The sequence below is a fragment of the Stylophora pistillata genome, chromosome 14 (genome assembly GCF_964205215.1).
Source record: "Stylophora pistillata chromosome 14, jaStyPist1.2, whole genome shotgun sequence".
Classification (NCBI taxonomy): Eukaryota; Metazoa; Cnidaria; class Anthozoa; order Scleractinia; family Pocilloporidae; genus Stylophora; species Stylophora pistillata.
Window position 1 is genome coordinate 10,890,931 of NC_142532.1, and position 11,448 is coordinate 10,902,378.

The window sequence follows — 11,448 nt, forward strand, 5'->3', positions numbered from 1 at the left end:
TGTTCCTGAAGCCGGTTCGTTAATACTGGCATTATTGGTATTCTTGAAACCAATAACATTTGAATCTACACGCATACTGTTTGAAGGACTTTTTTATTTTCATGGTTTTGTTCTTGTTTGTAGGAACTCAACATCAAAATGGTAACTCCCCGAAAGAAATCAGTACTGAAACTGAGTATCTTAAGAAAGCACGGAAAGGAGGGGGACACAAAGGTAAATATTCACCTCAAACCAGTTGGTAACCGAGTGAACGGTATGCTTTTCATGAATTTTATGAGGAAAAGTTCCATTCCCGCAAATTTTCGCTCGGATGGCTACAATTTTCCCCTTCTGTCACGCCGCCTTTGCTAAGGTATCTTTATTTGTTGGTTAAACACAGGCTGTGTGCACATAGCCAATAGTGGTACGACTAACCCTTTTGGAAAGTCACTGTAATGTTTGTACTGTGTTTCTGACTTTATTTGATGTTAGCTTAAATTCCGGGGCTTCAACCTGCTCAACAGTCTTTTATAATTGTTAATTCTTCGACCAGATTTGCCTTGAGTCAGATAATGATAACAGGTCAAAAAGAGGACCTAGGGAAATTAAGAGTAGGTGATTACTGTTTTTTTTTTTTTTTTTTTTTTTTTTTTTTTTTTTTTTCGGTTTGTTTTTGTAGGCCTTTTAGCAACTGAACATCACAAACCCAGTCCTACCCCCACGAATTCAGAGAGCAAGCTCGGAGACTGGTACTATCACGATGGAATTAATGGTAAAGAGTCACTTCAGAAGAAAGGTGTGTTCTTCAACTGAGAGTTTTCTTGCTTGTAGCTGGTTCTCTATCGATCCCGATGGAACTTGTGGCGATTATTAATGACTAATGATTGATTCTTTTTGAAGTCAATGTCAACTACATATGCATGTGAACATGTAACTGTTTCTTGTTTTGCGCCTCTGATTTTTCTCATAATGAAATTAAGAACTCGCTTTTACAGAATCTCCTGCTTATAGTCCAAGGAAATCAAACGTGGAAACTTCATCGGCTTCCAGTGAATACTTGAAAATGGCGAGGAAAGGAGGTGGACATAAAGGTATACAAAAACAGAAGCGTGTTAAGATAAAAGTTTTGCAAGTAAAGCTTCTTGGTCTGTAAAAAAGGTGTGCCCCAAGGAAAAAGGTTTAGAAAACTTCCAAGACTACATGAGGCTGACTTGTAATACTGACTACCTTAGCCCTATAATAAGCGTCAGACACTAGTGACAGGTACGAGGAATTCGAAACAATTTTGCAACCAGTGAATGGTTCTTGTTGACACAGTTTGAAATAGACATCTTCAAGATACCTTGAATCAGCTGTTCTTTAAGGCTCTTAAAAAATGTCGTCGTTTGGCGGATTTAACAACCTTCTAATCTCTGTGGAGTGACTTGAATAAGTTTTTACGCTGTATATCTATGGTTTCTCCGACTTGTTTCTTAATTATAAAGAAAAAATTATGTATAGGTCTCAAACGGTCAATTAAGATGGGTTCGTCACAGGTCTTGCTTTTTTTTTTGGGGGGGGGGGAGCTTGGACTGCTAAGAGAATGCCTTTTTCAAGAGAAATAGTATTTATGTGCGTTTGGACGAGAAGCAGTGATAGATTGTCGAAAAAATTGTGCTACCTACTGATTTACTGGCGCCATACAACCACGTAAGCTTCACCTTTGGACAGTGATGCTTTTAAATGACTCCATTGCATTTCGCTGAAATCTTAGACTCTCATTCATGCTTACATCATAATGTAATAAGAGTTATTGCCTTTTCCATATCGGTAAACTTCATGCTGGTCCTCCTCTATTGTTGGATGACTAACATTTTCTAAAATATCTCGGTTGTAGACTTACTCATGATGACGCCTCACCAAGCCAGCCCGAAACCAAAGGAAGCGAAGAAGCAAAATACAGGTGGATGAAAACCTTCCCTTTTGTTGCAACAAATTTGTAACAGTGCGATAAACGTTGATTGAAATAAATAGACATGATAATCTCACTATTGATAATGAATTAAAGCGCCGCTCAACGAGAAGGGTCTCGTTCGGCATATCCTTCCATTGCAGCTGTGATGCAGTCCGTTCGAAATCTTGTCTTTTATATCTATATTTCTGGCTGTCCCAAACTTCTGATTCATACATTTCATTGAGAAAAATGGTCAGAATCATCGAGTATTCATTGTGATTCTTCTTAGATACAACTCCGGTAAACAGCCCCAGGACTGTAAGTAGCTCGAATAGGGAATCCACGGAATACCTCAGACTGGCTCGCAAAGGTGGCGGCCACCCAGGTCAGAGACATTCAGATAACAGTTGTATACAGTTTTAAACTTCACTAGCTTTGATTAATAAACTGACACGGTAATTCAAATTGCAGATCTTCTAAGCAACTCCCCACGTCAGTGTGACTCATCAGTTGCAAACCGTTCTGATGTAATGGAAAGTGCACGCAAAATTGGTCAGTTTACCTTGAGAACTCTATGAATTATTGATGTGCCTTTCCGTCATAGTGCTGCGTGGTTTAGAGCCACCTTAAATAATGTAATTCTGAACTTCATTTACATATTTTAAATTTTGCAAAAAGGTATATCTTGTTTTACCGATTGAATTCAGAGATACGAAGTGAGGAAACGCCGAGCTTGTTTTTGAGCTACAGGCGTATAAAGCAATAGCTAAGGGTGTTTATAAGCTTCACAGGGAAGATTTTCGTCGTGAAACACGATGTGAGCGTTATCATCGTGAGTGGCTGAGAAAAACGGATGTTATTCAACTGCCCCTTTCTAATTTTTTCATCTTAACTGCTATAATTTTGTTTCAACCTTTGAAACATAAATCATCTAACATGTTCATTTTCAGACTTGTCTCCTTCGCAGCCGGTTTTTGGCCTTGTCGCAATCCATATCCTCTCCCTCCCCCCGCCCCCTCCCCCTTCCCAACCCCCCCTTCCTGCAACCACCTTGCTTGATGAGATTAAACAACAGCTCTGTAGCAGGAATCAATTGTTGGAAGCTCCTTAACCACTACGTGCACCCTTACTAACATGGACACCCGTGTATTTCGTAGACCCCAATACATCTCTACGGCGAAGTGCAAGTATGCGGCACAGAGGTCCAGTGTCTGACTATCTTGGTGTAGCTCGTAAAGGTGGTCATCACAAAGGTTTGTCAGCCTTTACTTTGCTAAAGGAGTATGCTTAGCGTCGTGTTTGCAATTTTCTGATTTGACTTGTTGTAACAGTTTGAAATGAGTTTCAAATTCTTATTTTTATTCTGCTTCCCAATCTCTTATCTTTTACTCTCTTATTTTCCTGATGAACAGATTTGTTAACGATGCCCGAAACGAGTAACTTTAGGAGAGGTTTGTTAACTGTGCTCACGTTGTTTGAGTTGTGACACTTTTCCTTCAAGCTTGCATAAATCGTATCACACAAAAACAAGCCAGGCGGTAATCTGATCATATATTTATTATTTCGTACACAGATCAAGAATCACGCAGAAGTCTACGGAGGTACGAAACAAATCAAAAATAATTTTCGAATGAATACAACATTTGCCCTACGTGTTAATATTGATTCCCATCATCTTGAGGGAATGTGACTTAAAAGAGAAATGATGAAATGTTTAAATAACTACCCTGTATGAGTATTAACAGAAATGGAAGATACAACAAGTAGACAACTGTCTACATGAGAATGAAGAATAATTCTGGTTTGACCATAGGCACTGATGCATAATTTTTAACTTGTTGTAAAAAAATTGTGCATAGAAATGGTATGCAAACATAGTGGGTAAAAAAAGAACTCTTTGTCTAAAACTGCTAATGTTAGTTAAATTCAGGAAAGTCTCGTTAACTGTGCCTTTTAAAACCTTCCCAGCTTCAGAAGCCCTGTTACCTCTCAAGTGGATGGATCACCAAGACCCAGGACAGCCGAGCCTCGTCCGCCAGCGTGGATGGGGGGCTCTGGACCTGAGAGAGTCGGTACTCCGGTGAAAAGGACTCTTATTGCGCCATTTGCTTACCACGAGGGCTCTCTAGGGTACCTTTCTTTTTTTCCTCTTAAATTACGTGACTAATAATGTTAATTGAACTGAGCGGAGTGTAATTTGTTTTGAAATTAGACACGTATCATTTCAGACCAAAATTCCGCTTCACTCTTTTCAGTCACCACTTTACATTTTTTTTTAAATCACAAAATTCAGTTGCTCAAATACTGGTTTTTTATTCTGTATAAATATTTTATCGTTCCAGTATTGTTAACTGTTTGGTAAAAAGTTACAAAAGTTGACTTTTCAATTTCCTGCAATTTGATTGGTTTCTTTAAACAAGCCTTGAAATGTGATTACTTGTTGTGTTTATCTAAAGCCGTCTCATTGGCTGGGAAAAAGATGCGATTTAGAGCATAAAATGGTGCGATTCGTTAATAAATCGCACTGATGAGAGCCAATCAGATTGCAAGGATAACCAGTGATTTCAAAATGGATGTAATAAATTATTTAACCCTGTTAAGTTAAGGATATTTTCATGCTATCCGATCAAAGAAAACTATCCGATTAATGAAAACTTTCAGTCTTGCATTATAATCCTCCAAACAGCGATATACTGTCGATTTCTATGCAATTTGATTTTTAAAAATAAGTGTATTGTGTCTTTTGGATAAGACCAAGAAATATAGGTGTAAATATTAAGCCCTATCGTCAGTGTGTCCTCTAAAGGTGGCTGGATACAGTTTTCCTAAGCTATGATTGGCTCTGTTTTCGCTCATTCACAGTTTATACTAATCATAATGTTCTTTTTCCGTAGGGCGGCAAGGAACCCTGACAAAATTTAACATGACATAACATATATCTCATTATCATCAACAGATTTAACCGGCGATCCGAGAAACGATTTATTTAAATAATTTTCTTGAAATGGTTTTTACAGTAGAGCTATTTAGATGCAGAAAGTAAAGTTTAATGAATTCTTAGATGTAAAAGATAATGTCAAATGAAACATTGCTGTTTTAGATTTTAGCAAATTATCCTCGCAGATAAGATACAATTTCAATTTCAAATTTGAATTTAATGTTTATGTAATTAGATAATGAACACCTGTGAACAAAAATTTTGTAGTACCGTGACATAAAAATTTTATCTGCATGAGTATTGAATGAAGTAGTTTATGAGTCTAAAGGAATTTTTAGAGTCGTTTTACGTTCAAAGAAAGGGATTTAATTTTCAGCTGCAACGTTTTTCCTTTTCACTGTGATCACGTAGTTCATTAAAGTTAATAGAGGAAAAGCCATTTATACACAATTTTTTGTTAAGTACACTGAAGATAATTTTTACCGAAAAATTCGTAAAACTATTGGTTGTAGTTAAAGCACAATTTTTAATCATTTCTTAATATGGGAAAACACTCAATAGATAAATTGTTCGGTATTAATCAATTGCTTTGGGCTTAGGTAACAAGTTACCGCGTAAGCTACTAAAAGAGTTGCTTGTTCGTAACTGATATGCTCGAGTCACAAATTATTTCTTATGAATATATGTGATATTTAATACAATTTTTACCCCTTATGAAAGTTTTAGATTTTGAGATCATGATCGTTTAAGTCTCCGTTGAGAATATTCATTCCTTCAAACAATCGTCATCATAAGTTCAAGCATAACACTTGCTCTTAGCATAAATTTAAAGGATGTCACTTACTACATTTTGCTTCATGACTCAACGAAATTGCCAGTTGCGATACGGCTGTAAATTTTGTGGGCGTAGGGGATGATAGACTTTTCACTCTTGATGAGAACAGTGGAGTCAGCAGGGGGAGGGGAGGGGAGGGGTTAAAGATCTTAATGAAACACCTTTGCGTGGCTTAATGCACTTTAAATGAATCTTGACAACCTTTCTTGGCGTTAGTGGCAGTTTCAAGGTGTATGGTAATCTTTCATAGAGTTAGCATGTAGCAGTTTTTAGTATTTATAGCGAGTACAATTTCATCCTTGAACAAGCCTTTGCTCCAATTGAAGGGGTAGTACATTGCGAGACCTTATCTCAAAAGAACACTTTACGATTATTTACAGATTTTGTGGGATAGAAGTCGGTAGCCTTATTGCAAAGTGAAGAATCGAAGTGAACATAACAATTTTATTTCTGAACGTTTTTAAGTCTTTTTCATTAACACCATACAAGCATACCTCATTTTTATTTTACATCATTTATATTTATTATGGCCAGCTTTTTAGATGTCTCCGGGGTTAAAGAGGCCAAGATCGACTCGAATTTATCTTTTAAATTCTTGCTTGCTGTCTTAATCCTGATAAGACAGTGATAAATGTCCCAAAAAAAAATGATAATAATAGACAAACTTGCAGAATTTTGAAACTCCAGTTTTGACCATTTTGTCCATTTAGTGTTCAGTGATCGTTCTAGAAGAAATAGTTATAATTTAGATATTGATAAATAAGTAAGACTAAAGCAGAGAGCATGAACACTTATGTTAGGTAGTGACGCTTCGGGGAAAATCACAACAGAATTAAATTGCAGTTCATCAGATCCGAATTGTCTGTTATACATCATGTGCCCAGAGGGCAAGAGAGCCCATTATATGACTCCCAATTTTCAGTAATAGACTGAACTAATTCCCATACGTGACAATGGAGGATAGGCATGGATTCCCAACATAACGGAGTGCATTGTAGCCCTCTTTCCACCGTCTTTCCCTCCCTTGTAAGTTTCAGAGTTCTGTCATGAAAATAGTGAACTTATTACCACCCCGCATGCTTCCTTAGAATTTTTTCTTTTTTTCATCCCACTACTGGCAGTTAAACAGACCGAGCTGTCATGGTTACTGTGGATCCACTTGAATTCTGCCTTAGCCTGCGGATCTCTCTCTCGCGCTCGTTCTACATATGGTCAGTAATAGCCCGAGTAACGATCGAGGGAGATAAACAGTAGCATAGTTGTTGGCGGTTCTGACTCATTGCGTCATATTTTTTCGCACAATATTTTTGCGCTATATTTTTGCGTCATATTTTTGCGCCTTATTTTTGCGCTGCATTTCCGCGCCTTGATTTTGCGCGATTTTTCATCACGGGTTTATTACGAATCAACTTAACGGCCTGCTCCCAGTTGGCTTGTTAGCTCAATTGGTAGAGCGCTGCACTGGTATCGCAGAGGTCAGTGGTTCGAATCCCGTACAGGCCTGATTTTCGCTATTGCATAAATAGCGCTATCTACTGCGAAGGATCGTGCATCATACGTATTTAATACCGCAGTTCAAAATATATGAGCTTCATATATTCATTGTATAAGATTCTTAGAAATGAGTGATAGTTTATGGTTGGATGATCATTTAGTGTAACTGTTTTGTTCCGAAATTCTGAGATTATATTTATGTTTTGTATCGCTTGGTTCTATTGAACATTTGTATTTACTGTCTTCACTCTCATAACTGCTCTCTTGACTGTCATCTATACATTCTTCCAAACTGCTTGAACAAGATTGACTATCATAACTGTGATCGCTATCAAAGCTACGAATATCAGAATCACTCTCGTGTTGACTCATATTTATAGATTATATTAAAATGATTTAAAATTATCTCATTTTATTATATATATGAATAATTGTGATACAAACGTGCACACAGCGATGATTGAGTTAAAAGAAGTCCATTCTGTGGTAAGTTAATTATGTCGTTGAAGAGGATGAATGTTGTAAAGAAATCGAACTTGAATGTGTGTATAATGTTCTGGTCTGTAAAAAATGTGTCGCGACAATAAGTTCAAGTTCCACAAACCTTCTGTCTATCATCGAAAGTACCACATCATGAAAGTAACTTGATTAATGATCTTGAACGACTGTGTAATCTACAGATCGAACCAATAGACCCTTTCAAGGTTAACGCCGCCATTTTGCCGGGGGTGCAAAACTGCTGGGGCGAGCGCAAAATGAAAAGTGAATGTATGCAAAAAGTCGGGAGATTGATGCTCGATAATTTGAGGAAGGTTGACATTCTGCAATTTCTATGAATTACGAAGTAAAGATACCTAGCAAAAGATGTTGCCGATTAAATGTGAAGGGTTCAGGCTCGCTGAGAAGGGAGAAATCTTATTTTTAGTTTTTCATGCAAATGCTATTAAATTTTCCCGCAAACGGCGGCTTGAGACAAATATATGGAAAATCAAAGTCTTAATTTGCGGCTTTTTTCGCGAGACTTCATTTCTCAAATTTGATCGGTAAACTGGTAGGTCTGGTATCTTTAGTTTGTAATGCATAGAAATTGCACGATGTCAACCTTCCTCAAATTATCGAGCATCATTTTCTCAACTTTTCCCATACATTCACTGTACATTTTGCGTTCGCCCCAGCAGTTTTGCACCCCCGGCAAAATGGCGGCGTTAACCTTGAAACGGTCTATTGTGATAGACAAAATAAACAAAGTATTTGCAGACCTTGACTGCATAAAAAAGGGAAGAATGAATGTAAACATCGAAACGGCTAAATCTCAGTGTAAAGATGCAATGCAGAAGAAAGGTGATGTCATCAAGGATATACTTAGACGAGCTTCTGGTGGTACTCTTTCTCAAATTTATCGATGATTAACTTTCAGAGTGTCCAGAAATTTGTTATCGTCAAACTGTTTACCCTAGTGAAAGTTCTTATTTCATTCAATATTTTTCATAAGATGTAAATGCGAATTTACACAATTCTATCTCATGTGTTAAGTTTTTGGTTTCAGAGAATGCTTTTAAAGTCAGACTAGCACCCGTTATTGAACCAATTTATTGGTGATCTGAATACCTGATATAGCATCCTCATCACGTCAGAAGGGTTGTTCATAAGATATTGAAAATCATTCCTCTTGTCAGAACTTGTTACCGAATGATTTAGCTGGTCATCAACATATTTTCCGCCATATCTTCATGGCTGAAGAATTATTATTGTCAGAAATTGTCTTATTGACATAATTAACATTCGCTGCGTAGGTACTTTCATGTGAGTGTGGTTCTTTAAAATTGATAATGCTTTTTGAATTCATGTTAAGACACAGGTGTCCCAAGTTCACGTCTCGAGCAAATGCGAAGGATTACTTCTTGAAAGCGTCACGCGTTGTGTGACGCAGTGTTAACTGTTGAGATTGAAGCGTTGTAGCGGGGCTCCCCACGCACGCGAAGCGCGCGTGGGGCAGAGCCCCATATCCATAGAATATGGTCAACCTGCTTTCGTTTGGTTGTCACGTGACTGACCGAGCATACGTGCGCACGTTCATGCCTTCATATTGCACGGGTAGGATAGGGGAGACTATCAAAACGAAGGGAGGGGTGTCTCAGGCGAGTCTTGGCAAATGCTCATCTTTTATGTTATCATTAATATAACGAACTTGGGAGCTCCGCTTTTAGGCTTGGCTAAATCTATATATTAAGGAATAGTATGGGGAATAAAATATGGTCCATTTAAAACACTATATATTCCGTCTGATAACAGGAAGAACAGTGATGGCAAAGCAAGCCCAAAACAGCAGAGATCGCCAAAAGACACGACGGAAACACAAGGAATGAGTAAGTTTTATTAATCTAACGTGTAAAATATTCACATTTCGGAATATATAGTGTTTTAGATTGACCATATTTTATTCCCCATACTATTCCTTATAACTCTTCAAATTCTCAACGGTTGCTCGCGTAACTTAACACCGCGTCACACAACGCGTGACACTTTCAAGAAATAATCCTTCGCTTTTGCTCGAGACGTGAACTTGGGACACCTGTGGTTAAGATCGCCAGTGATTGTTTTTGAACCATCTAGTTTAACCTTTGTGTTCACTGACATATGTGTCAACATGTGTTTTATTAGCAGCTTCAGTTCCTCTTGCTGTTGTAATCACATCATCTTATTGTTGCCAAAATTCAAACTACCTGTAATTGCATTAGAACCATCTTAAAGTTGACCGATGTGTTAAACTGTGTATCAACATATGTCTTATTCGTTGAATCAGTATCATTTGTTGGTGTTACCAGACTGGCTATCTTAGTATTGCTCGTATTGACATCACCTCGAAATGTATCAACATCTGTTAAGATATCATTTGCAATTGCATCAACATATCATTACCACTTGTTGGGCTTACCATATTTTTAATATTACAGTTCTTCATGTCAACGTTTAAGCTGACATTAAACGCTGAGCCGGCATCTCCTTAAGGTCCTCGTGCACCAGTATCACCCCATGATATCACCTTTCAAACCGCGTGGTCCTCGTGGTCCTTGCGATCCAATATCAACCTAAGGGTCTTTTGCACCAGAATTACCTTTTGCTCCTTGAGGTCCAGTATTACCTTGTGGATCAACAGCACTAACATTACCTTTTGGGCCCTGAGGTCCAGAATACCTTGCAACCCTTGCTATTCGAATGATTCTAACCATAATACCAACCCATATGTTAATAATTATATTATTTACTCAATTAGAAAAGTACCTCATCATGATTCTTTTATTGAAGAATACATTATTATGTGAAAATAACTTGACAATGTCGTAAAATGATTTCTTCTTGTTGATCTTAATGATTAAATACAAAGAATAGTAACCAGCCTGAACATTCCCTTTTGAAGTTTCTTATGAATTCACCTTTAGGAAAAAAGGTCGCGGTACAATCATTGAATATGGCTATCCGTAATCTGCGTCAATCCCGCATTTAGACTCCCGACTAGTTAAAGAAATTGAAGGTAAGTCAACTAAAATCAATGGAACCAAGATATTTTGCATCAGCTTGGTTTCCTAAGGCACTTTAATTGGATTTCAACGAAATTAAAAACATTTCCAATGACTTGTCTTTCCCTTGCTTTTTTCGGCGATGGAAATTGTGAGTTTTGCTCATGTTTCTTACAAACAAAACTGCACCCCGAATACTTTGTAGCCCGTTATTGTTTTGCCGTCATTGTTTGGGGTGCGAAATATTAAAATTGTATACATCGCTCGTTCCTTAGAGCGAGAAACTACTTTGGTCTTTAAATGGAGGAGATCTTGAGACAAGCGCCTCAGTCAAAACATCTTGTCTTAGCGCTAAGATAACAACTAAAACCAAGCTTAAAACAGTATAACTGCGTGTAGTTTTAAAACAAAGTAAAAGGGCCCTTTGACCGATAAACACCACTGGACGTTAAGGTTACTTCCTACCTTCAGAGGCCGAAAAAATGTTTTTTTTTTCTTTTTGGACTAGATTGAAGTTACACATTTTAACTACCGTTTACAGAAAAAAAATTAAAAATCTCAAAATGCGTCCGACTTATTTATAAAAACGTATTTTCAAAAAAAAGTTAATAAATCAGGAAGGTGTCACAATCTCGTAAATGGCGAACCCCCCCGGGAGAATATTCGCGGCAATTTCATGTCGTTTGAATATTTTGTTTACATCGGGCACTTGACAAAATTCACACGGGGAAGTTATCTGCTCGCGGCGTGG

At 37.6% G+C, this 11,448-nt stretch overlaps 2 protein-coding genes across 6 annotated transcripts in view; one reads left to right on the forward strand and one right to left on the reverse strand.

Moving 5' to 3' along the window:
- Positions 1–6,537, forward strand: part of LOC111332557 (uncharacterized) — a 34,289-nt gene extending 27,752 nt beyond the window's left edge. For 3 of the 5 annotated variants that reach the window (XM_022937910.2, XM_022937913.2, XM_088744380.1), the window contains 11 exons: positions 124–213; positions 659–775; positions 975–1,070; positions 1,856–1,921; positions 2,202–2,297; positions 2,384–2,464; positions 3,070–3,165; positions 3,325–3,363; positions 3,486–3,513; positions 3,881–4,042; positions 4,807–6,537. In XM_022937910.2, the coding sequence (XP_022793645.2) occupies positions 124–213; positions 659–775; positions 975–1,070; positions 1,856–1,921; positions 2,202–2,297; positions 2,384–2,464; positions 3,070–3,165; positions 3,325–3,363; positions 3,486–3,513; positions 3,881–4,042; positions 4,807–4,834 (899 nt within the window). In that variant the 3' untranslated portion in view covers positions 4,835–6,537. The remainder of the gene's footprint in view (positions 1–123; positions 214–658; positions 776–974; positions 1,071–1,855; positions 1,922–2,201; positions 2,298–2,383; positions 2,465–3,069; positions 3,166–3,324; positions 3,364–3,485; positions 3,514–3,880; positions 4,043–4,806) is intronic. The other 2 variants (XM_022937911.2, XM_022937912.2) reach the window with 2 other exon arrangements.
- The window catches only part of LOC148716507 (uncharacterized), a 12,317-nt gene continuing 7,045 nt past the window's right edge, over positions 6,177–11,448 (reverse strand). Inside the window, exon 3 of the mRNA XM_088744593.1 lies at positions 6,177–10,321. Coding sequence (XP_088600719.1) covers positions 10,226–10,321 — 96 coding nt within the window. The 3' untranslated portion in view covers positions 6,177–10,225. The remainder of the gene's footprint in view (positions 10,322–11,448) is intronic.